General features: G+C 35.6%; 1 protein-coding gene across 2 annotated transcripts in view; it reads left to right on the top strand.

Annotated features, from left to right (window-relative positions):
• The window catches only part of wcy (WW domain-containing adapter protein with coiled-coil wacky), a 91,317-nt gene that overhangs the window by 5,993 nt on the left and 57,639 nt on the right, over positions 1-27,685 (top strand). Inside the window, exons 2-3 of one of the 2 annotated variants that reach the window (XM_089095454.1) lie at positions 18,688-18,915; positions 22,044-22,118. In XM_089095454.1, the coding sequence (XP_088951580.1) occupies positions 18,738-18,915; positions 22,044-22,118 (253 nt within the window). In that variant the 5' untranslated portion in view covers positions 18,688-18,737. The remainder of the gene's footprint in view (positions 1-18,687; positions 18,916-22,043; positions 22,119-27,685) is intronic. The other variant, XM_089095456.1, reaches the window with a different exon arrangement.

The raw sequence follows: 27,685 nt of genomic DNA, 5'->3' as shown, positions 1-27,685 counted from the left end.
AATAAAGGATAAGATGATAATCTTATTTGACAAAAAAAATACAGAACATTTTGCTGAACCTGCTAAGAAAACCCATAAGGACTTGTTGGCAGGAGGTGGGAATCTTCTATTTTTAGGTATTCTAAAAATACTATTTTACTTTATTCTACTTGCTAATATCACTAAATCTACACATATAGGCTACAAAAACCATTCTACTTACACAAAACACATACATAAATACTATTCTTTTGCAAGGAAAAATCTTTTGGCTGTGGCCTTGAAGGTTACCAGATGACTTGCATTTCTAATTGCAACCAACATTATATCCCTTATGCAGGGAGCAAAATTTCTTATTACAAAAGAAGCTCTTATCATTTTTCTAAATTGATGTACTAAATTTGATCCTCCTTGTGTATCATGACTATGGAGATCACTATTAAGGGAAAAATATTTTTTGAAAGAACAGGGAAGCAAATTATTAAGATATTTATTTGTGAAAATACTAACTTGATAATCTCTAGTTTTTGAAATATCAAGAAGTTGATTCTTAGTGTAACACTTGTTAATATTTTGGGCAATGAATATTTTAAATGACAAAAGTTTAACAGCTTTATTTTGAATTTTCTGAATATTTTTATAACACGACACAACATTACTTGCCCACATAGAGCAACCATAGGAAATATATGAGTAAAAAATAGTAAAATAAAGTAATCTAATAATTTTCTTTGAAACTAAGCTTTTAACTCAGCTAAGCACTCCCAGAGATCTTGACAATATTGAAGCTATGATATCAGAGTGTGTTTTCCATGATAGATTTTCATCAATCATAAAACCCAAATACTTTGTTAGCCTTACTCGTTTTACTTGATTATCATTTACAATTAGTTCTGAATTTGTTTCAATATTAGACGTCTGAGAAAATAAAATATATTTAGTTTTGGTATAATTTACTGTCAAAAGATTAAAATCTGCCCACTCAATAAACTCAACCATACAAGTAAAAGAGTATTATCTGCAAAAATGATTAGACCAGCCTCTGACAAATAATACTTAATTTGATTAGTAAAAATAAAAAGGAACTAGCATAGACCCTTTGGGTACTCTGCATGTTATCCCATTAGCTACAGAAGTTGAAGACCCATTCACCACAACTTGCTTCTGTCCTCTGATGTAAGATTTGCATGCATCATTTACCCAATCCACTAGTTTGATTGTAGCCATTACAGTTGATAATATTTTCCTGAAACCAAATTGAGTGTTTACAAGAATTTTACTATTTTCAAAGTAATCATTTAGCCTAGATTCAATTATCTTTTCATAAATTTTAGAAAAAGGGAGAATAGAAAAAGGGAGGATTATTTTGATGAACTTTGTTTTAAGGAGCACAGGAAAGAAAATGGGAGACCACAGAATCAAATGGGGAGGAAAAAGTTTCCTGGACTTGGATTATGCTGATGATTTAAGCATCCTAGATGAAAGTGTGAGCAAAATGAATGAAGTTTTAGAGGTTTTGCGAGTTCAGGGTGCTAGAATTGGTTTGAAAATTAATGTTAGGAAGACTAAGTCACTAAGGCTAGGAATAAGTGAAGATGAAAAGGTGACGTTGGGTAATGAAAAGATTGATCAGGTGGGCAGCTTCACTTGAGCAGTGAAGATGTTAAAAATAGAATAGCCAAGGCTCAGGGTGTTTTTTCACAGTTAAAAAAAGTCTGGAAGAATAGGAAGATAAGTCTGCAAACCATGATTAGAATATTAGAAGCTACAGTGATGACACGGGTCAAATATGGCTCTGAAGCATGGGCGTTTCAAAAATCAGATGAAGATTTGCTAGATGTTTTCCAGAGAAAATGCTTAAGGATTGTTTTAGATACCTGGCTGACTGACTTTATTTTAAACAATAGGCTATACGAAAAATGTGGTTCAATACCGCTCTCTAGGGCTATAATGAAAGAAAGGTTGAGGTGGTTTGGGCACGTTGTGCGGATGAAGGATGACAGATTGCCAAAGATTGTTCTTTTTGGCCACCCATCTACGACTAAACGGAAAGCAGGTCGTCCCCGTCTGGGGTGGGAGGACGTCATAAAGAAAAATTTAAAGGAAATGGGAACTTCGTGGGCGGGTGTAAAAAGGGAGGCTTTGAATAGATTGGGGTGGAGGAGGAGCGTGCGTAGCTGTGTTGGCCTCAGGTAGCTTGGTGCTGTGGTGAGTTGTTAGTAGTAGTAGTAGTAGAAGACACTATGTGTATATTTTTGATACTTCTTCTATGGTTACTGTGACTACTAACACTTAAGGGCATTAAATTGAAACATTTAGGGGGAGTTTCAATGAAATGACAAAACTATACACATGTAAGTATAAAATGGCACATGAGCAAAATCATAGGGCTGGAAATTCATTTAAGAGTCATTCTTTTAAGAGCCAAAGTGATTGGAGGGCAATCAGCCCTCCTCTTTAGCTCAGAATTTTCCAAACACTTCCAATCAAAATCTAACAGCTATTTTGTTCATCATAGCTGAACGGTCTTGTAACTGTATCTCTAGGGCTATTGCGTAGGTGAACCCCCCTCCCCCCATAGTTATGCAATTTGCCCATTATGTTTAAAAACTAAATGTTGCCGTAAGATTAAATCAAAATGCACTGTGTTAATGCTAATTGCCAGTAAGGCATCTCAGCAGTATCCCAAGAACAACTGAAGATATTATGTTCAAACTTTCAGGGCTACTTTTATTACTCCTTCTGCTCTTAAAATTTAACCAAATCAAAAGAGTGTATGTGTATCCAAGCTGTCAAAGAGCATAGATAGATTTTTGGGAATGGTATCATGTTTTCTATTTCAGGCCAATTAGAGGAGGTATAAAACTAAAGTTAAGTACGACTATTTGTGTCCAGTTTTTTAAAAGGGTGTATGTTGTTAAAAATTGTTGAAAAATTTTCTCCAACATACAAATAGCAGGCCAAACTATAAATTCTTACTGAAAAACCAAAAAGATTTAAACTATCATTTTCTTTTTCACTGAAAAGACTATGTCAATATAAAACAAACAGAAATTAATTAAAAAAAAAAATTCCACAAAATAAGTTTTCCAGAGAAAAGTAGAGAACTCCATTAAACCAAAAATGAGCAAAAATAAAATCAAATAATCTACCAAGCTTAAAACTACCACAAATGAGCATTGATAAATAAAAGAAACCCAAAACACACAGAAATTACAATAAATAACCAAGTCAAACTCAAAACGAGCAGAAATTAGCATGGCTAGGGCTCAAAAGCCCTATGCCTTCCAAAAGTTAGAACATAATTTGCACTTTACTGAAAATTGTTTTTTTTTAAATGTATTCACTTTTATAACTTTAATAAACCAAATATTATTAACATTTTAAATAATAAATATCAGTATATGTATATTAAACTGAATGTACATTCATTTGTATTTTTTCAGTAAAGTGTAAATTCTGGTTTTGCCTAATAATATATTTCTTTGGATTTTCATTATGTGATGCATTTCAGCCTATACTGGGCTAGTCTAGTCTTTGCTCAATAAAATCTTGGTCTACCTAAGCGATTTCAATAGAATTGACAGAGAATATAAGGCCTATATTATTTAAAATACGGAAGAAAACATGATAATCTGACTAATAGATATATACTGTTTATTACAATTTCGAAATGTTGTTGTTTCAGTTTTTTCTGTTATTGTGTGTCTATCCTTGGGATATATCTGGGACAATCAATGGGGGGGGGGCAGTCTCTGAAAAACAACTATGATATTTAGAAAAAGCATAAAATAAGTAATATGATGATAATACTCTTTTTTTCTGATTAATTGAAAAAAAATCCGAAAAATAATTTTTTTAAAGAAAAGTAATGGCCATATTAAACTTAAGATCATAACAAATGGAAACATACTACAACTCAAAGTCAAGATGACCAGAATTCACTACTAAAGAATTGATGAAATCCAAAATGAAGAGAAATTATATGAGCAATACTAGCAAAAAAACACAAAACAGGTACTAATATAAATGAATAAATAAATTTTAAAACGAGTAGTTTAAATTGAATATGCAAATCAAGCTTAAAATAAGCAAAAATGTTTTGCTATTGAAGAATACATGAAAACCGAAAAAAAACAACATTAAATAAGCAATCATTGCAAACAAACATACAATAGGTACTAATATAAATGAATTAGTCTTAAAACGAGTGATACTTATGTTGAATATGCAAATCAAGCTCAAAACGAACAAAAATCGCTAAAAACAAGAGTTTGGGTTTTGCCTTCTCCTACTGTAAAAGTCTAAAACCTACTGCATATCATAGGCGCTTTACTGAAAACTATATGTGTCTGGAAAAGTCTTGGAAAGTACAAATAAAAACAAACTTAATAGGTGATATAATGCTATTAATTGTTGAAAGATCATCAGTTCAAGATTCGATTTTACTGTAATTTTTATTTTCATTTTCAATGGTCTAATAACTGGAAAAGAAAATATTTTGTAGGCTACTATAATTCGTTTTCAGTGAAGCACCAATGATGCAGTAGGCTTTAGACTTTTACATTAAGGATAGGGGTCAGTATCCAACTCTTGTTTGTAGTGTAGCTATATTTGTCTTGAACAGTCTCGGAAAGAACTAATAAAGCTAAACTAATTATTAGATATATAATGATATTAATTGCTAAAAGTTCATCAGTTCAAAATTTAATTTGACTGTAATTTTTATGTTTATTTTCAATGTTATAATAAGTACAAAAGAAAATATTTGTAATGTAATTCTTTTGCAGTAAAGTGCCAATGATGCAGTAGGGTTTATACTTTTACAGTGAGAGAAGGAGGCAAAACTCAAATTCTTGTTTGTAGTGATTTTTGTTAGTTTCATGCTTGATTTGCATATTCAATATAAGTTTCACTCATTTTAAGACGTATTCATTTAAATTAGTACCTGTTATATGTTTGTTTGCTATGATTGTTTATTTAATTTCTGAATGTTTTGAGTTTTAGTTATTGTAGGTTTCTATTTCTTCTGATCTTAAGTTTAATATTAACTTTACTTTTCTTTAAAAAACTTATTTTTTTAGAAATTTTTCTTTTTATTTAATTTCTCTTTGTTTTGTATTATATAAAGTTTCAAGTTTTTAGAAATTCTCTATTTCAAAATACTTTTTTATTCCAAAATAAATTAATGGTCTTGGCAAGAAGTAATAAAACTAAAGTGAATATTCAATATATAACGATGTTAATTGCTGAAAGCTCACTAGGTCAAGTTATGTTTCACTCAGGGCCAGATTTAAAGCTTTGACACTTCTAGGCCAAAGCGTTTTTGTCAACCTGTTTTTGCAAGATTTTCGGGGAAATTCTAAAACTTTGGGAATAGTGAAAGCTGCAGGGCCTAGTGGGCCATTGGTAAATCCTGGGCTGGTTTCACGGCAATTTTAATTTTATTTTCAATGTTGTAATAAGTAAAAAAGAAAATGTTTGTAATATGTTTCATTTTAGTAAAGCACCAAATACGCAGTAGGCCTTATGCTTTTACCATTAAGGAAACAGACAGTAGCCAACCTCTTGTTTGTAGTGAAGAATATAGCCGTCTTGAACAGTTTTGGAAAAAGCTAATAAACTGAATTCCCATAATTTTGGGAATAGAATATCGTTAATTAGTTTTTTTGGGTAGGGATAGGGGGGCATGGAGGGAGGTCCAGGGGTCAGCTCCCATTATTTTTGGAATAAAATATCATTAATAAGTTTGTTTGTTTGTTGTTCTTTTTTTGGGGGGAGGGTGTCTGGCCATGGAGGGAGGGCCAGGGACCAGCTCCCATGATCTATCAATCAACCATCATTTTTTTTCGGGAGAGGGAGGGGTATTGGGAAATGGAGGACCAGGAGTCAGATCCCTTAAGTTTTGGAATAAAATATTGTTAATAAAAATGTTTTTTTTGGGGGGGGGGGTCATAGAAGGCTGGGGGTCAAGTCCTTTAAGTTTTGGAATAAAATCACGTTCATATGTTTTTTGACTGGCGTTGGACATATCTGATCTTTGAACTATTTTCAAAACCCTCACATAAGAACTTTATATGCCACCAGGATATAATATAAAACTCTTGCCCCCATGCTCTGGGGTGTTGTGTTGACCTTAGAGTTTTTTTTTATCCGAGGTCACTTATAACTCTTAAAAGTGTGACTGGAAATTTCAATTTCCAGTCTTGTGAGCTACCTCTGAAGTTTATATGACCACATCTTAAATAAAAACCTTATATGCCCACAGGGCATAACTTAAAACACTTACCACTGGGATCTGGCCCTGGTGTCAACCCCAGATTTTTTGTTATCTGGTCTTTGAACTATTTTTTACAATTGTTTATTGGATCCATTTGGGCAAAAAGGGCGTGGGGGCTATTTGCCCTCCAATCACTTGATTCCTAGAAAGAGACCCGTCCAAGGCTTATATGACCATCTCTTCCATACGAACTGCCTCTAGGGGGAAAAAAAAATTGCAGTCTTATGGCCTTAGGGTTGGTGGGGAGAGGCTAGTTGCCATTGGATCACTTTTGGCTCTTAGAAAGGGAACCAAAACTTTCAATTTCTAATCATTTGAGTCTCCTTTGAAGTTTATATGACTGCCTCTTCCATAAAAACCTCATATTCCCTCGGGCACCCTTCCCCTGGGTTTCAGGGTTATGTTGACCCTGAAGTTTTGTCATCTGATTGTTGGACTATTTCAAACAAAATGGAACTTTCAATTCCCAATCAAATGAGCCACCTCTGATGTATATACTTATACAACCACCCTTTACATAAAACCTAATCTGCCTTCTGGGCATAGCTAACAGCACTTTCCCTGGGGTACAGGGGGTTGTATTGACCCTTAGTTTTTGCTGTTTCATCTTTAAACTATTTTGAACAAAATGGCTATCTCAAAATTTAGTTGAATGCATTAGGAGAAAAAAGGACCCAGGGGAGGGGTGGACTAGTTGCCCTCCAATCACTTTTAACTCTTGGAAAGGGCTCTACAAATTCCAATTTACAATTGAATGGGCCTCCTCCCAAGTTTATATAACCATCCCTTCCATAAAAATTTCAAACACTTGCCCCCATTTTCTGGGGGGGGGGGGGGCTGTGTCAACCCTGGAGTTTTTGTTATATGATCTTTTGTCTATTTTGAAAAAATGGTTATATAAAAAATTTGATCAGACGCAATTGGGGAACAGAGGGTTGGGGGAGGGGCTAGTTGCCATTGGATTACTTTTGACTTTTAAAAAGGGAACTAAAAATTTCAATTTCTAATTATTTGAGTTCCTTCCAAGCTTTATATGACCACTTCTTCCATAAAAATTGTACATGCCCCCAGGGCATAAGTTACAATCCTTCCCCTGGGCTTTAGGGGGGGTGACTACGTTGACCCCAAAATTTTTGTTACCTGATTGTTGAACTCTTTCAAACAAATTGGCACTCTCAAAATTATGATCAGATGCATTCTGAGATACAAGGGTGTGTGTGTGTGTGGGGGGGGGGGGTTAGATGCACTCTAATCCCGTTTGACTCATAAAGGGGCAACTAGGCTTTCAATTTCCAATTAAATAAGCCACATCTGAAGTTTATACAACCAACCGTTAAATAAAAACCTTATATGCCCCTGGGGCAGAACTTGAAACACTTGCCCCTAGGCTCTTGGGGTTTGTGTTGACCCTGGAGTTTTTGTTATCTAATGTTTGAACTCTTTATAACAAAATGGCTACCTCAAAGTTTCATCAAATGAGTGAGGAAAAAGGGCATGAAGGGGGGGGTAGTTGCCCTCCGATCTCTTTTGGCTCTGAAAAAGTGAACTAGAACTTTCAATTTCCAATCAAATGAGCCCTCTCTGAAGTTTATACGAGCATCCCTTCCATAAGAACCACATATATCCCAGGACATAACTTACAACGCCTGCCCCTGGGCTCTGTAGGGTTGTGTTGCCACTGGAGTTTTTGTTATCTGATTTTTGAACTATTCTTAATAAATGGGTATCCCAAAATTTTATCGGATGCGTTTGAGGACAAAAGGGTGTTGGGGGGGACGCTAGTTGCCCTTGGATCACTTTTGACTCTTAAAAGGGCACAGGAACTTCTGATTTCCAATCGAATCAGCCCCCTCCAAAGTTTATACAAACACTCCTTCCATATGAAGTGCCTTTGGAAAAAAAAAATTGAATCCATATGGCCTTATCTATGGGCCATATTCTGTAGCGTTGCCTCTGATGTTTTAACTAAACTTTAAGAAGAGCCACTAAACTGCAATTTTGCCAAGATAGTTTTTTTTTCAGAAGTAGGGATAGACTGCAGTGATACCTATTATGCCACCTAGAAATTTAATTTTTTTGCCATTGGATTAGTTCAAATTTGCTGAACATGTATATAGATAGTTTGAATATTTTAGCCATACACCACGTTAACTATTTTAAATGGACTCATAATTAATAACAGATTATGATCGAAATTGTGAATTTTTAGATTGAACATAATCTTAAAAAACAAGATACTGCCCAATTTCAGTCATATGGTGTTGATGTTAAAATAATGTATCTCAATCATAGACAGATTCAACCACAGACGATTGTTACGAATAATAACAATTGTATTTAAATATTCTAGATTATAAGGGTAACTTTTGCTTTCACTTAAATAAAAAAAAAAATGAGTTTTTCAAGAAAGTAGTCAACCATTCTTAATTAGTGTAGTCTTACCTAAAACTAACTGCATCATGTCCAATATTACTTATGATTGGTTTCCTTGGCAATTTTTATTCAGGAAAGATACATTTTGATCAAGATTTTTTTTGTCTGAATACTATGGCTTTTATCCTACATATTTAGAAATTTTGTTGAATAGAGAATTCAATGGTGCTACTTTTTTGTTGTCATATTATAGTGTTTAGTTCAGTGGAGATGATGCACAAGACTGTTACCATAATTTTTCTTAATGCTTTACTGTCAACTCATTTGTTCTAGTGCTCCAAAATATGTTTGTGAGTTAGCTTGTAGGCTAGAAAACTTCAGATTTTGTTAATATTTTCTTAATTTTTTTATTGTAACACTACCATGTGGTAAATTTTATGTTAAAAGGCAGAAATCAGATAGCAAAAAGAAAACGATCATTTGGTATCTCTTTTAATAGTTTTCCCAAATATACTAATTAAAGTGAATACATTTACCTCCTGCCCCCCCCCCCTAATGAGACCAGATGTAGCCCTTGGCTATTTACAAAATTTTGCTGATTTTTTGGCTAGGATTAATTATTTGGGCTTATTTCTCATCAACAGTTGGTCCACAATAACTGCTGAAAGGGATATACTGTTTCTTCTTAGTAATTAATTAAAAAAAAACTTTCCACAAAATAAGTTTTGCATACAACTACCACAACTACCGCAGTGTGGCACACAACTACCACAAATCAGTATCAATAAATAAATGAAGCCCAAAGCAAACAGAGATTAAAATAAATAATAGTCAAACTCAAAACGAACAGAAATTAATATGAGTAGGGTTCTAAAACCCTACGCTTTTTAAAAGCCAGAATATAATTAGTACTTTACTGAAAAAAATTCAAATGAATTTACTGGAAAAAATGTGCATTGTCAGTTTAATATACATATGCTGATATCAATTCCTTAAACTCTTAATTAATTTTTAATTCCTTAAAGTTATAAAAGTGAAAACATTTAAAAGAATTTTTTCAGTAAAGTACAAATTATATTCTTGCTTTTAAAGAGCATAGGGGTTTAGAACCCTACTCGTATTAATTTCTGCTCGTTTTGAGTTTGACTCTGTTATTTATTTTAATTTCTGTTTGTTTTGGGTCTCATTTATTTATTGATACTGATTTGTGGTAGTTGTATGCTGGGTAGATTATTTGCTTCTATTTTTATTGATTTTTGGTTTAATAACGTTCTTTACTTTTTTTTGAAAAACTTATTTTGTGGAAAAAGTTTATTTTTAATTAATTACTGAGAAGAAGTTGTATATGCCTTTCAACAGTTATGATGAACCAACTGTTGATGAGAAATAAGCACAAATAATTATAATCCAACCCAAGAATTCAGCGAAATTTTGTGAATAGCCAAGGGTTATTCACAAAAGGGCTAGCTAAAAGCCTTGTTATATGATATTTTGAAGACTATTTTGATATTTTGAAGATATTTGAAGACTATTTTGAATAGAATGGCTATCTAAAAATTTCTATTAGATGACTTTTGGGACAATACGACATGTGCTTGTGTGTGTGTTTGTGGGGGGGGGGGTAGCTGCCCTCCGATCACTTCGACTCTTAAAAAGAACACTAGAGCGTCTGATTACCAATCCAATTAGCCCCCTCCGAAGTTTATATGACCATGCTTTCTTTGAAAACCCTATATGCCCCCAGGGCATAACTTACAAACTTTGCCCTGAGGGCTGGGGGGATTTGCTATCCTCAGACAGAATTACTGCACCTTTCAAATACGTTGAACAAAATGGCTACCTCAAAATTTTGATTGGAAGTGTTTGAGAAAATGATGGCCGGGGGGGGAGGGGGAGGGCCATGGCCCTCTGATCAATTTTGACTAATAAAAAAGGTAGTAGTCCTTTCAGTTTCCAATCGAAAGAGCCCTTTTTGAAGCTTCAACGACAAAAAGTTCCACAAAAAGCCTTATATGCCCCAAGGGCATAATTTACGACCCTTGTCCTGAGGATTGGGGGGGGTCGTCATCTTCAAAGACATAATTTCCAGACCTTTCAAATGCGTTGAACAAAATGGCCATATCAATATATTGATTATATATGATCAAAATGTTGATAAATATGATTAAAATGTTGATTACTTTCGATTTAAATAGGGCAATAGCCCTCTGAATTTCCAATCAAATGGGTCCTTTTTGAAGTCTTTACAACAACACATTCTATAAAAACTTTAGATGCCCCCAAGGCATAATTTACAACCTGAGGGCTGTGGGGGTTGTCATACTTAAAGACACAATTTCTAGACCCTTCAACTACGTTCAACAAAGTGACTTTATCAAAATGTTGATTGGAAGTGTTTTGTGAAATGATGGGCGTTGGGGGGGGGGGTGTTCGCTCTCTGATCACTTTTGACTATTAATAAGGGCACTAGCCCTCTCAATTCCCAATTGAATGAGCCCTTTTTGAAGTTTATATGACCAAGCTTTCTTTGAAAACCCTATATGCCCCCAGGGCATAACTTACAAACTTTGCCCTGAGGGCTGGGGGGATTTGTTATCCTCAGACTTAATTTCTGCACCTTTCAAATACGTTGAACAAAATGGCTACCTCAAAATTTTGATTGGAAGTGTTTGGGAAAATGATGGACGTGGGGGGAGGGGGAGGGCCATGGCCCTCTGATCAATTTTGACTAATAAAAAAGGTAGTAGTCCTCTCAGTTTCCAATCAAAAGAGCCCTTTTTGAAGCTTCAACGACAAAAAGTTCCATAAAAAGCCTTATATGCCCCAAGGGCATAACTTACGACCCTTGTCCTGAGGATTGGGGGGGGGGGGTTCGTCATCTTCAAAGACAAAATTTCCAGACCTTTCAAATGCGTTGAACAAAATGGCCATATCAATATATTGATTATATATGATCAAAATGTTGATAACTATGATTAAAATGTTGATTACTTTCGACTTAAACAGGACAATAGCTCTCTCAATTTCCAATCAAATGAGCCCTTTTTGAAGTCTTTACGGCAACGCTTTCTATAAAAACTTTAGATGCCCCCAAGGCATAATTTACAACCTGAGGGCTGTGGGGGTTGTCATACTCAAAGACACAATTTCTAGACCCTTCAACTACGTTCAACAAAGTGACTTTATCAAAATGTTGATTGGAAGTTTTTTTTGGGAAATAATGGGCGTTGGGGGGGGGGGGTGTTCGCTCTCTGATCACTTTTGACTATTAATAAGGGCACTAGCCCTCTCAATTCCCAATTGAATAAGCCCTTTTTGAAGTTTCTACGACAGCGCTTTCTATAAAAAAAAACCTTATATGCCCCCAGGGCATAACTTACAACCTTTGACCTGGGGGCTGTGGGGGGTTTGTCACCCTCAAAGACATAATTTTCAGAACTTTCAACTATGTTGAACAACATGACTATCTCAAAATTTTGATTGGACGTGTTTGGGGAAGTAGTGGGCGTGAGAGGGGGGTTAGTTGCTCTCCAGTCACTTTTGACTACTAAAAAGGGAACTAGACTTTTCAATTTCCTATCAAATGAGTCCTTTTTGAAGTTTTTACGACAACGCTTTCTATAAAAAACCTTATATGCCCCCAAGGCATAACTTACAACCTTGGCCTAAGGGTGTTATCATCCTCAAAAACCTAATTTCCAGAACTTTCAGCTATGTTGAACAAAATTGATATCTCAAAATTGCAAGTGTTTGGGGAAATGGTGGGCGTGAGAGGGGGCTTAGTTGCCCTCTAATCACTTTCAATTATTAAAAAGGGTACCAGCCATTTCAATTTCCAATCGAATGAGCCCTTTTTGAAGTTTTTACGACAACGCTTTCTATAAAAACCTTATATGTCCCCAGGGCATAGCTTACAACCCTTGCCTTGAGGGCTATGGGGGGGGATGTCATCCTCAAAGACATAATTGCCAAAACTTTCAACTACGTTGAACAAAATTTCTATCTCAAAGTTTTTATTGAACGTGTTGGGGAAATGGTGGTTGTGAGAGAGGGTTAGTTGCCCTCCAATCACTTTTGACTATCAAAAATGGCACTAGCCCTTTGAATTTCCAATCGAATGAGCCCTTTTTGAAGTTTCTACGACAATGCTTCCTATAACAACCTTATATGATCCTAGAGCATAACTTACAACCCTTTCCCTTAGAGCTGTGGGGGAATCTCCTCCTCAAAGACATAATTTCCAGATTTTTCAACCACGTTGAACAAAATGGCTATCTTAAAATTTTGATTGGATGTGTTGGGGGAATGGTGGGCTTGGAAGGGGTGTTAGTTGCCTTCCAATCACTTTTGGCTTCCAATTTCTAATCAAATGATCCCTTTTCGAAGTTTCTACAACTCCTTCAATACAAAGTGCCCTTGTCTAAAAAAAATTACTTTGTGCCAACATCACTCTTTACTTCGGCAGCGCTATTGTGCTGCCACTGAAAAACTTTGCTGATTGTTTGTATAGGTATGCTTCAGACAGTAAAGTGATGTTGGCTGCCTAATATAACTTTTATTATACTAGAAGGATTTTATTACCTTAAGTTATCTTGAATTGCATAGAGTTGCTGGTCACTGATGATAGGGGGGATTGACTCATTTGCATCCCACTCTGTCTTCCTAGGTTTAGTGGGCCAACTCTTGTCAACAGCAATCTTAAAGGCGTCAGCGGAGGAAGCAATGATAGCAGTATCAGGAAAATTGTTCCAATTAGTAATCACTATTGGAAAAGTAGTGGTGGGGAACGCTGGTGTCTGCCCTCTTACAGGGGACAACTTCTTACTATGCCTCCTTGTCCTGAAATATTCATCAAACTGAAATGGCTTTTGACAAAAGAATTCAGCATTCAAAAGCTTATAAGTCATTGTGACATTACCTCTTCAATGCCTGTACACTAGCGTTGGGAGCTTTAGCTTATTCAATCTAAATGGATAGTCAAGATTCTGGCATCCATCAACAGCTTTTGCTGCCCATCTTTGGACATATTCTTTTTTCTGTTGAGTATCCTTGTTAAGGAGTGTTACAACACACATCCGAAATTCTAGCAGTGGTTGCACAGGACCTTTGCACAGTTTGGTCATAACTTTGGATGATCTATGTACAGTATGCTTGATTATGCTGAGGGGCTGGGATGCTTTGGCAACTGCTGTTTGAGCATGCTTGTTAAATTTTAGTTCCTCATCAACAACAATTCCCAAATCTCTCCCCTCTGCCAAAGAGTCAATCAATTGCCTTTAACCAGCCCTCCTATTATATGGTGCTGCCACCTTACATTCATCCTCCCAAAGTGCATTGACATGTGCTTCTGAATTTTAAATTCAAAGCAAATTCAGGTCTTCTTGTGTGGAAGCTCTTGTAACTGATGACTGGAGAGCCAATAAGTTTAGAAACATCAGCATAAAGGCTCATCTTATTTCTAACAGCTTCTAGAGCATCATTAATAAAAACATTGAACAATGTTGGACCTAATATTGTTTTCTGAGGCATGCCACTGTCAACTTCTGAGAAGAATTCTTGCCCATTGTCTCCAAATACCTTAACTCTGCTTTCTCCCTGAAAAAAAAAAAACTGTATCAACCACTCTATAACTTCCAGATGGATATCAATAGCTATTAGTTTTATCTTCAGCCAGCAACCACAGACTTTATCAAATGCTTTGTCAAAGTCTAAAAGGATCATGTCAATTGGAGTATAGTGATATAGCAACTTGGTGATATAGTCTAAGGATCATGTCAACTGGAGTATTAGTGATCTAGCAACCTGGTGATATAGTCATAAGTATCTGTAAGATTTGTCTCAACTTAGTGCCCAGAACTGAAGCCATGTTGGCTGTCTCTGAGCAATTTCTTGTCAATTAAATGTTTTGTAATTGTGGCATTCCTTCAAGAATTTTATAAGTTGTTGAGGTGATGCTAATGGGTTGGTAATTGGTGACATTATTCCTACTTTCATCCTTGTGGACAGGGGTAATATTTGCCTTTCGCCAATCTTGAGGGACTGTTTTGGTATTTGGAGACTTTTGGAACAGTTTTTTTAAGGGAGGGGCAGGCTCCAAATGGGCCTCTTTTAAGGTCCAGGGATGAGCTCCATCAGGGCCAACAGACTTATTTGGATTTAAGTTGCTCAGCTGTAATTCTACATCCTGATTTTTGATAGTGGCAAGTTCTTAATATATTATTCCATCATTTCTGGCAAGGGAGCATCATCTGGAGGCGTGAAAACTGACTTGGACTGCTTATTCAGGACTTCATCTATATCTCCAGGATTTGTTATAGTATTCTTATTAACTGAGAGTTCTGTTGCTGAATGTCTACCAGGCTTTTGAATTGAGATGCATTTCCAAAGCTTCTTTGGATTGGTTTTTGATCCTGATGTTAATAATTCCTCACGTTTTTTTGTAAGTTCTCTAGTAAGGTGCTGGAGTTTATTTCGCATCCGTTTAAAATTATCATAATTTGCCTGTGTTGAACCATTCTTGTACCTTCTCCAGAGTTTCTTTTTCTTTTGGATTGCTAGCTCGATTTCTTGTGTCATGTAAGGGAGCATTCTTGTTCTTCGTTTCTAAGTAGTTGTTGTACATTTTGCAGTTGCCTGCATGAGCACCCTTTTCATATCAAGCCAAGCTTCCTCTGTATTTTTTTTTATTTTCAACAAAGGACCAACTTTGGTTAGCTAAATCTTGCCTGTCCTTGTTGTAATTTGTAGATACATGCTTTCTAAAATTATCCGTCTGTTGATACAAGTTTAGTCGACAAGTAATGGCTGTATGGTCACTTGCCCCAAGAGGTGGTCTGGGGTCTACACTTTGGATTGCTTCCTCATCTTCAACAAATAGTAGATCCAGGAGAGTTGGGTTCGGGCCCTCTTGGTACCTAGTTGGGAAATTTATAGTCTGATATAAAGAACGCTCCTGTAGGCACTCAAAGAGTGGGTCAGCCTGGTCATCATTATTACCTGTAGCAGCATAGCTATCAACCCATGATATTTGGGGCAGGTTAAAGTTTCCAACAATTAATACTTTATGGGAAGGATAAATCATCACTGGATTTATAGCATTTGCAATTGCAAAGTGGGAGCTATTCTCACAGGGAGAGCTTGGGCTTCTATAAATACATCCTATAATTAAAGGATGTCCCTTTTCCTCAATCTTTATCCATACCTGCTCTACCCATGACCCATACTGTTAATCATGTTTAAGATTTCCTACTTTCAGGTTTGATTTGACATACAAGACAACTCTTCTTCTTTCAGGATTCACAAGGTTTGAAACTATTGTAAACCCAGGGATCTGGATTTGTACATCAGTAAATGATTCCAAAGTGTTCTTTGGTCTTACTTTAGTGAAAGTAAACACGTTCACTTCAGGCCTGGTTGACATTACAGCCTTAATTTCATCGATTGTAGTGGCGATGCAATCTGCATTACTGTCTAGCTATAGCAGTTCATATTTATGCTCAATATAGCCATCATTAATACCACTTAGCTCTGACTTACAAGATTGGAAAGAAGAACTATTTGAAGATTTTCTGCTACATACACTTGACATGGTACTAGCAAATGACTCATCATCATCTGTTGTAAGTGTAGGTCTTACATTTGACATGTTTACAGTATAATCTCTCTAAACAGTACTATTTACATGGTTTTGGCAAGCAGCAATTTTCTCTACATCTCCAGTACCCGCAACCCTGGGGAGACCGCAGGTTGTTGAGAGTTTTTTTGGGACAGGCTTGTTGCCTATAATCTTTAAATTAATTTCACCACCTGCTTGTCTTCTGTACAGTTCTTCATACAATTTCTGTCTTTCTTCATGGTCACTTTTTAATGCACCATTGCTGAATTGTACTTTCCCTTTTGTCTTAAATGATTTCTGGAGAATCAATTTCTTAGTCTTGAAGGTAGGAACAGAGAACATAACTGGTGGTGGCTGTAAAGGGTTTGAGTTTCTAGAAGCAATTGGATTCACTAGATGGCGGAGATTTGAGATACACTTGGTAGCTTGTAATTACCAGCTAAGTATTCACGGACAAACTGGCCATCATCAGTTTGGGTAGTAACTCCAAAGACCACTAAATTTAATCTTCTATTCTTCTCTTGCAGACCTTCCCCCGGGGGTAAGACCTTCCCCCGGACTGTGGGGGGTAATTTTACACCTAAAGATATTGTTATTAGGTTTTTCGACAATACTGAACAAAATGGCTATCTCAAAGTTTTGATAAGGTGACGTTCGGAAAAAATAAGCGTGGGAGGGGACCTAGTTGCCCTATAATTTTTTTTATCACTTAAAATGGGCGCTAGAACTTTTAATTTCCGTTCGAATGAATCCTCTAGCGATATTCCAGGACCACTGGGTCAGTACAATCACCCCTGGGAAGAAAAAAAAAAACAACAAAAAAACAAATAAACACACATTCTTGATTTTTCTTCTAGTAAACAATACAAAATTTCAGTTTGCAGACAGAAGCTTGAAACCACTACAGTAGGGTTCTTTGATAAGCTAAATCTGATGGGATTTTCATTAAGATTCTATGACTTTTAGGGGGGTTCCCCTTTTTTTTCGAAAATTAGACTATTATCCTCAGGCTTGTAACTTTTGATGGGTATGACCAAACTTGATAAAACTTACATATTTGAAATCAGCATAAAAATCCGATTCTTGTAATGTATCTATTGGTATCAAAATTTCGTTTTGTAGTTTCGGTTACTATTGAGCCAGGTCACTCCTTAATTGGAGTTCGTTACCACGAACTGTTTGATGATATATTCAGGTTCTGAATGATCAAGACAATCTGAGCACAACCATTGCTCGCATGCATCACGATGCATAGCATTAGAGCTTACATTCAGATTATCTTCGCATGCTGCACACTTGTCCATACCCTTTACTGGGCTAATATATTTCCGTTTGCTTGCCATATCACAATGTTAGCAGTCCTCAAATCCAGAATAATATTAATTCACTCAAATTTAAAATGCTCATGACAATTTTAATTCAAATATTTATAACTAAATTCCAGCCTAAGACTTAAGGCAGGTGTTTGGTTCACTACCTTTGCTAAATGCAACTAAAAAGTTTGCGAATCCAAAAGATTAAAAAATTTGAAAAACGAATTCTGTGTCACTGGATACAACAAAAACAATGATTGGGGTGCATGGATGGGCCATTTCTGAGGCAGTTTGAAGCAATTTGATTAATTACACTCACTTAAACAGTCAAAACAAAATACATTCAATCAAAGTAGTATTTTGCTATTTTCTCACTAGTTTATTCAACCATGAAATTTATTGAATTATTATTGCTTGGTAACCTTGAATAAATTTTAGTTAAAATTGACAAAGGTTAAAGGTATTACCAGTATACTATAACACATGTCTGCACGTAGTGGGAGGGAGGAAACCCCCTTTCCTGGCTGAGATTAAACTCTAGAGACCTCCTTTTGGAAATATTAAATGTAGCAATCTAGAATCGTACTTTTTTTTTTTTTACAATTTTAGCTCTCCTCAGAGAAATTGCTTGACCCCCTCCCCTTCCCCCAACCCCTTAAGAGTCAGACCAAGCTGAAACAATGTTACAACCAAATAGGCTCAAGAAAAGAAAAGTACTGCTGGAAACAGTCACACTGGTGAATATGCAAGGCTATTTGAATGAAGTTGTATAGATGAAGCTGTTGAATGAATTTGGGTTATCTGGTACTAGTTTTAACACAAGATGCATCAAACGAGAAATGAGACTAAGTTTAGAAAGTGAAATCTATTTTTCAGATTTTAAAAAGTACCTCAAAACTCTTCTAAGTAATTCCCTTCGGTTCACTGCTGTCAGCAATATTTTTAGGATTTGGATGATCCCTGGAAGTCACCTTGTTCATGCTGTGTGTGTTTTTGTGCCAGGGTGTTTCCTCAAAAGGAAGGAAAAAAAATCATTGTATCTGTGTTTCAAAACATATTTTGGTTGTTTGCACACATGAACAAACAAATTATCCTTAAAAATTATTGACTGATTTCTCTTCTTTTAGATAGTGGCAGTTTATATTTGACCAAGATTTTGATTGTTGAAAAATTCTAGATGAGAATTGGAGACTGGACTGAACATATATCTAGCTCAGGAAAGAAATACTTTTATAATGCCAAAACAGAAGTATCCCAGTGGGAGAAACCAAGAGAATGGCTAGAATGGGAGAAGAAAGAGGTGGATAGGCAGGAAAGACAAAGGAATCCTGATAAAAGCAAAGATAGAGCTAGAGGTATGATTAAAACCTCCTGTTTTTTTAATGGATAAGTGTAGGCCTGTATCATGGCTCATCTCTTGGCTCTTTAGTGCTCAATATGTTATTCTGATTTATTAAGCTTAAAATTTTATATCAAGAAACTTCTTTCCTGTTAAGGAACATTTAAGTAAAGCCATGGCCAAACCCACATGCATCCACAGATCGAAGATGATTCTTATGAAAAGCAGAAATTCTTTGTCCACCCAAGTTCTAAGTTACACCTTCTCCTCCTTGAGAGCATTGATTTGACTATACACGTGTCATACATGTACTAGCAATTGACATTTTGGCTAATAAAACATCTTATATAACCCTTTAGAACAGTCTTTGACTTTTTTACTCCCTTTACCTTGACCACTACTTGTCGGTTTTCAATCATGTCGGGATTCTATTTCTGTGGAGATTTATTTATTTTCCCTTCTACTATGGATTTTTCCATAGATTCAAAAGTTGCATTGTCTAATGCCCCTTCTATGTTCAAAAGCATACTTAAAGCATACTGCTTAGTTTTAAGAGCCTGCTATATGCGCCACATTTGTATAGGACTACACATATCTCCATAGAGTATACGGTTTTAAAACTCATTTGGTTTTAGGAATAAAATTTTTGTCCCTCCATCACTAATCAATGTATCTACCACTTTCAGTTGAAAGCATGTTAGCATGATCAGCCTTTACGATTTGGGATTCGAATAAATATTTTTCCCTGGCTCAGGTGTAAAAACACCTCCTCCTTTTAGCCATATCTTGGGAACATAGCCTGAAATGAGGCTCCTTAGTAGACCCAATGGGGTTTGTATGTTTTCCCAATATCTTTGGAGCATGATTGGATATACTCTATCAGTCCCAGGTCTTTTAAAAGGTTGAAGTCATCCACAGCTTTATTGAACTTGTCCTCCTTTATAATCTGGGGCGTTTTCACTTACTCGCTTGTAAGGCTCTGATTGTTTACAGTTTGGCGTTGACAATTTGCAGTTGATGGTACTGACCTTGGTTGATTAAAAAAACTGGTAAAAACGACCAGCCAGTCGGTACAACTAATTACTCCACCAGTTCAAAAATTTCACCAGTTCACTTACTTCTATTTGCATTGTTCCTTTATTGTGAGGCATATACACCAAACTAAATACCACATGTTCAAAACCAATTATACTTTAAACCGCAATGGTTAACAGATACCTAGAATAGTAATTGGATAACTTCCAAGTGTCATGGTTTTTGGAATGCTAAACATAGGTTCTTGGAGCAATGCTTACCTTGTTTTGTACATGTAGTTTGGCTATTTTGATCTTCCCTGTAACTTGTTTAGCAACGGTCTAAGGCTCTGCTTGAGGCTGTTTTTCTTTTTTTAATCTCCACATTGGACCTTGATTGAGTCCCCTCGCTTGAGGAGAAGATGTCAAGACAAAAGTCAATTTTGCCTAAGGTTTTGCTGTCCAGAACATGTATCATGTTATGGATGTTTTTTTTCTTGGAAGTTTTTGTCAACACTGCTTGTCACCCTAATTGGGATGAGTTCAATCAGACTCGGCGAAGCTCCTTTTTTGGTCCGTTAACTTAGGCTTTTTCTCTTTTTTTGCCATGACTCTGTTTTTAAGGACATTCCCCCTATAGTCAAGCCTAGTCTGCTGGACTATTGGTGCCCCGTGTGCATGCTATATTGAGGTAGGACATATCTATCTCACTTTATTCCCCTTGTAAACTTGTCTTCCTCAGTTGTTTCAACCATTGTTTTCCCCCTTCTTCTGGAGAGCCCTAGCTGTAATATTCAGACCAGCTTAAGGAGGCAGCTATCGTCCATTAAAAAAATAAGGAGGCACACCCATCACTTGCCAGTCATCAGCAACAAGTGGCACTTGATTCCCAGAACAATTCTAGGAAGAGGACTTTCTTTCTCTCACCTCAGATTGCTCTTCGAGGGTTGGACTATGTTTAGCGCTTCATATGTCCAGTGGGATTGCCTCCCTTCAGGCATGATTTTGACACCCATTACTGACAGTTCTTGGGTCTGTGCAGCCCCAGCTCCTAGGTTCTGTGGCTGTGAGGTTATGTCTTTGCAAGCATCAACCCAGATGCATCACTGTTAAGTTTTACATCAGACTTTTCACTCATGCCTTCCAGGGATAATAGGTCTGTGATTTCAACATCATTCATCGATTCGCAATTTCCCATTAATTTTTCCTTCTAGGCCTCCAATCTATATCACCTTATATGTAGCAGAGGGTCAATACAATATTTTCTGGGTGTCATTTTTGGGCGGATCCTCGCTCACGAAACTCCAGCCTCCGATCCTCTGCTTTGCCAGACTGTGTGCCAAATAATAAGACATCCCCCTGTTTGGATAAAACAGTGAATATATTACTGTATGTATATTAGTTATAATAATAGTATTATGTGGAGTTTTTCTTAGAGAATGTTGTATACTTGCTTTTCAACTATTTCCAACCAATCTTCATCATATTATTCAGTTTGGAAAAAAAAATTGATGAGGATTTGAAAATTTTATTTGCTTGGTAGATAAAGCCAAATCTCAGCTTATAAATGATAGCAAAAATTTCGTCTTACGTAGAAGCATTCAAACTGTCAGACTGCAGAAAACTTTCTTAGGAAACACCTACACAAAGAACATAGTCCTTAATGCCTCTTAATTGTTAGTAATTTTGTCATTTATAAGTGATTTGTTTTTTATTTCAAGGAACAAACCAGATTGGGTCACCAATTTTTTCCAGGAGAGCCCCTTTCCCCCTCCAAAAAAAAGAGATGAATAACCGTCGCCTTGTAGTCTTCAATGGAAAATGTAGCCAAATTAAATGATCTTAAATTAATGACTATACTTCTATGAGAACATATTAATCCAATCAATTAAGGAACATATTGTCAAAAAGGACTATTTCAGTTGTACATTTTCTGTTGGTCAGTTTTTATTATTATTTCTATTTTTTTTTTTTTGCTGAGTTGACTAGGGTAGTCTATTTTCTATATTTGGTCAGTTAATTAAGTTCAAAAGAGAACAAATCTTGCATTATTAAGTATTATGTATAACGTTATTTGTTTTGACATGTATATTCTTTGAAATATATCTAATTATATATTCTTTTATTTCAGTTCAGACAGATAGACATTCCAATCATTCGGGAACGCCTGGCTCCAAAAGTAATGGCATTAAAAGATCCTCTTCAGGTAGGTTTATTTTTATTTCATTTTACAAGTTGATGGGGCATATAAAATTATTATTAATCGAAACGGAGTAAGCCATAGGCTTGTCTCATATAGCACAAATTATATACCATGAGCGACACTTATAAACAACGAAAAAAAAAACTCTAAACTTCCTAATAAAACAAGAAAACAAAAACAAAGATACCCTACAACAAATACACTTCATGGTCCTAGGTATTGCCTTTCATAAAATGAGGTCTCAATTAATGCTGTTTTGAAAGCCGCAACATCATTCACCAGAACTACTCAGTCAGGCAACGTGTTCCATGATTTTACTGAACAATTTACAAAGGAACTCGGTCCGACTTTACTTGATTCCCATGGCTGGTACAGCTTTAAAGAGTTTTGCCGTGCAGATGGATGATGACCAAACTCAAAGAAATCTTCACAAGGCTCATGGCCAATGCCCTTTATGATACGGAAAAGGTTAACAAAGTCCAATCTATCTCTTCTGAATTGCAGAGATGGTAAGCTCAGGCTACTCAATCTCCGCTCATAAGGTAGGTATTTCAAATAGGGGACAAATTTGGACGCTCGTCTTTGCACCTTTTCAATCAACAGTGAATCAGATTTTCTAGTCGGATACCACACAGATGAGCAATATTCAACAACAGGGCGCACCATCGTCTTATACAATGTGGTAAAAATTTGACAATACATGATTGTGCCACGGGGTTTTATGGGGTAGGAGCAATACAGATACCTGATGCTGAAGGAGGATGGAATTATTTCTCCTGGGAGGATCAGTTTTTTTGGGGTGAGGGGTAGGAAATAAGAAATATTGCATTTTGAGTCACAATTTGCATTTTACTAGGAGGGTGAAATAGTCAGGATATCCTCCCCCCCATTCTGTGCAAGTGTTTATATTTGTGTATTTTGAAATATGCAGAATCAGGTCACCTTATTTCTGAAGTAAAATTTTTTTTTCTTGGATATCCTACTTAGTTTTTGTTGCTATGCCTAAATTGGTTCGATTGAAAATAAAACTTGAGGTGAAATGGGCAGAAGCTAGCAAGTTTAAGAGAAGATCAATCCTACTTCAAACAACCAACTGCGTCAATTGCTGCAATACCGTGTGGCCTAGGGTGACCGGATCTCATAGAGGGGGAAAAAAATTTCGGATTTTGGTTTGTCTTAACCCCACAAAACGATTCCCCTTTCCAGATATTGAGATAGTCAAAATTTGAGTTCGATTAAATGATGTTAACTCGTGCCGACGGCGCTCAAAGTTTGAAAAAATTCAAATTTTTGGCCAAAAGGCTGACATATCGAGCCATAACTCCAGAACAGTAAATAATAACAACCCGCTTAATATCTCAAAAGAAAGCCAATATTGTTCTTCAAAATTCATATTCTATACATAATTGTTTTTTGTTTTTTTTTTAAGCCAAACCGAGTCACAACAGTATTTATCCCCAAAAACGTAACCTGGTACCACTAGGAGCGCACTTTGTGTATTTTGTTATTAAGTGATAAATTTTGCTTTTTTGGTATATTTTTTAGTTTAAAGCAGAAATATAATAAAAAAAATACTGATAAGTCTAATGACATTTTTTATTTTAAAACACAAAAGTCAGGTATATAATATACACAAAACAGGCAAAAAAATGATTGATAATTTTACGTCATTTTACAATGTTATTTAATCTATTCTAGAGCTTTTGTTAAAGTAGTTTTTGAAACATTAGGATTTAACACTCAGCACTTGTTTAAAACTTGGCGGAAATGATACTTTTGGTCTTCATCTTTTGTCAGAAGGTTGTTAATGTTGTTTATTAATTTAACACCATGCTCAGCCATATCGTTAGCTATTTTTAATGTTTTGACAATTTTCAATCCTTCTTGGAAGCCATTACTCTGAGGCCTGGTGTTTGGATGCTGTCTTAGGAAATCTATTTTTATATTAAATCGGTCAAAGAATGTAAATTTTTCTTTGGAAAGTAAACTGACCAATCCTCCATCAACTACCTGTTTTAATTTTTCTTTCCTGACTTTTGGGTTTACAACCCTAGTGTGCTCTGATGGTTCATCGGTGCTACAGAGCAATTTATTAGCCATTAACAACTTTTCGTCGTTTGTAATGGTGGGATCAAAAATAGATAATCCCACCAACTCTGCATTCAAATAGCACAAATGGTTCAAAAATTTAGTCAGGCCTATTTATGCAATTCCGTTGTCATATTCTTTATAGTCTAATAGAGTATGCAAAATACCTAAATCTTGCTTTGGTGCAAGATGAGCTTTTGGAGAATTAAACCAAGTTTCATAATAAATTTTTTACTAGAAAAACAGATATGGCACGTACAAAACTTTCTTCTTCTTCAGACATCTTAAACTGACGGCGAAAATGAACATTTTAAAGCAGTAAATAGCCTTTGCCATCCACCTAGTGTGGTGAATGGCTCCTGGAATTTTAAAACCCATAACATTACCGCCTAGGGATCCCATAAATACCAGAGCCAAATGCAATAACCCCTTATAGTCATCTCTGAGATGGTTCTCAGTTAATTTGGTTTCGAATTGAGCAGCAACATTTGAAATTAGTTCTTGAGTTAGCTTCTTCTATACTAGATTGTCACTGATACCTGTGTTGTATTTTTTTTTGTCTGCCTTGGGTCAAACAGTGAGGAATCTCTTAAAAATGTCTGAATGAGGCCCAGCAGTTGATCCTATTTTTGTATCAAATACGCCTCTTAACAGAATTTCCAAGATATGATGACGGGAAGCTATTTCTCTGCCTCTGTTTCACGAGAAACGCCTTATCTTCTTTTGGCTTCATCAGAGCCAAGGCATCTTGTTGAGCAATATCAAAGAGATCATCCAGCTTTTCAACGAACTGTTTAAATTTGTTCTTGATCGTTTCCGATGTTTTCTTTTGGTCTTATTGAAGTGTTCTAAGATTTTATTGAATTTTGAATTGATATTGAATTTTATTGAATTGAATGATATTGAAGGTCTTTTTGAAGATTTTCGGGAAAAAGGGGTACTATTTAAAAATATCTAGTATCTATTTTTTAGACTAATAGTAATAAAACAAACTTACCAATATCAAAAGTTTCTTCTTGGATTTGTCGGTTCACTTTTGCAAGTTCCTTTTGCGCCTTGATTTCTTTAGCTCGAAACAACTTGAGATCCACTCCTGTCATGGAACTTGAGCAGCCCTTCTGCCTCTATTTCGCGAGAAACGCCTTATCTTCTTCCGATTTCATCAGAGCTAAGGTATCTTGTTGAGCAATATCAAAGACATCATCTAATTTGTCAACGAACTGTTTCAGTTCTCGTATGACAAGTTTTGCTGATTCTCTTAAAGTTAATTTCACAGCACGTAAATTATAAAATAAAACACAAAACTTGACGATTTGAGGGTAGTTTACAACCGTTGATGTGGTGAATGGGATAGCCCACAAGAAATATTTTATCCTTGGTCCGGCTTTGTACACCTAATGTGGATGCCATTTCAGAGTCGAAGAGATTAAGATCAGTTCACAGCATAAATCATATACTCTTCGTTAGAAGTTTTTGAGACATATCAGTTGCACACTTTCCTTCATTACTCTGCCTTCACTATGATCTGATTGAATGCCATTAACAACTGAAGCTATTTCCTTGACGTGTTAGTAACTTACCAAAGCACCCGCTGTGATGTCATTCATTTCTGAACAAAATTTTCGCTACTGTTTAATATTTATGCCTGCCAAACGGAACTTTATTTGGTAAACTAGTCAGATAATCTCCGTAGAATAAAAGATCGAATTTGAGCAAGAGACATATTATGTTTGAAAATTGAGGTTCAAAATACTTTTTAATAAAAAAAGATGTAATTCCGAGACTGATTACGAAAAAACCTGTAAAATTCTTAGAATACCCTAAACTGGCTCCTAAAGGCACTAGGTCACGTTATTCAGACTAAAGGCTGTTAAAACTCTGTTTTCTTTAAAATTACAACAATTATGTATAGAATATACAGTTTCAAGAACAATGTTGGCTTTTTTTTTAGATATTAAGTGTGTTTTTACTATTTACCATTTTGGAGTTATGGCTCCATACGTCAGCTTTCTGGCCAAAAGTTTGGATTGTTTCAAACTTTGAGTGACGAGCGGCACGGGTTAACGTCGCTTAATCGAGCTCAAATTTCAGCCATCTCAATATCTGGAAAGTGAAATCATTTTGTGGGGTTAAGAAAAACAAAATTCCAGACAAAAGCAAAGTACCTAATTCAATATGTTTTGCATGTAACTCCAAAAGAGTATCTGAAATTAAGATTTTGAAATACTCACAGGACAAAACTCCATGGAATTCGGTTTCGATTAGTCAGTTCAAATGTAATTTCAAATGTTTTTAGAGTATCTTGCTGCCTATTTATCAAAATTTATTTCTATTATTAGCAGCTATGTGACAAAAAGTCGGACATTTTTTGTCAAATTTGTTTTAGTTCTCCTTAATAAAGGTGGTCATTCTTCGGGGTTTCTAATCTGAGACTGTTTTGTTTTTTATGTATAATTAATTTACGTAACACGTTGTTACTCTTTTTATCATGGAAATCAGTTTTTTTTTTATTGTGATCATCAGAGTCTGGTCCGGGTTGCAGTGGCAGCTAGCAACCTAGTAAGAGACGATCACGTCCAATGTTGAGAAATATAATAACGCCTAACTCCTAAAAATAGACCCAAATCAAAACAAAAAGTACACCATTAGAACCGCCTTTTCCGAAACCCCTATATAAGAAACTTACTTTCCCTTGGCTTGATCAACACGGGAAATAAATTGGCTTGAAAATCAAGAAAAGTGGTAGCTACTACAGGATTCTGCCTAAACGGCATTTTTTTTTCTCCATAAATAGCATGGCACTGGAACATCGTAGAGAGTTGTTCAATGGCTCATTTTAAAGGAAATTATTAGATGTGCAATTTGTAATATATTTTTTAGTTTATTTTAAATAAAATCAATTTTTCCACTAAAAACTGCATTTTTATGGCCAATCTTGATGAATGACGTTATAATCATAGGTAATAACCATATATGAACTAAAAGTGAATGCTATATTTATACACGCTTATCTATCGACAAGATAATATAAGACATATATAATGGATCGATATAGTTCATTATAATCCGGGTGACAGCGGTAGCTAGCAACCTAGTAAGAGACGATCGCGTCCAATGTTAAGAAATATAATAACCCAGAACTCCTGAAAATAGAGTCAGATCAAAACCAAAAATACACCATTAGAACCACCTTGTCAGAAACCCCTATGAAGGAAACTTTCTGTCCCTTGGCTTGAACAGCAAGGGAAATATATTGGCTTGAAGGCTTGAAAATCAAGAAAAGTTGCAGGAACTACAGCATTCTGCCTAAACAGCATTTTTTTTTTTTTTTTTTTTTTTTTTTTTTTTTTACAGATAGCATGGCAATGGAACATCCTAGAGAAATGTTCAATGGCTCATTTTAAAGGGAATTACTGGGGTTAAAAGCTTTATGTAATTAAAACAAATTATTTTTAAAATAGAATCAATTTTTTACGAAAAAC

Source organism: Artemia sp. Qi Xiang Cuo, chromosome 10 (genome assembly GCF_049724085.1).
Source record: "Artemia sp. Qi Xiang Cuo chromosome 10, ASM4972408v1, whole genome shotgun sequence".
Taxonomy (NCBI): Eukaryota; Metazoa; Arthropoda; class Branchiopoda; order Anostraca; family Artemiidae; genus Artemia; species Artemia sp. Qi Xiang Cuo.
The sequence above is the reverse complement of the archived record's forward strand: the minus strand, read 5'-3'. Positions and strand labels throughout refer to the sequence as shown.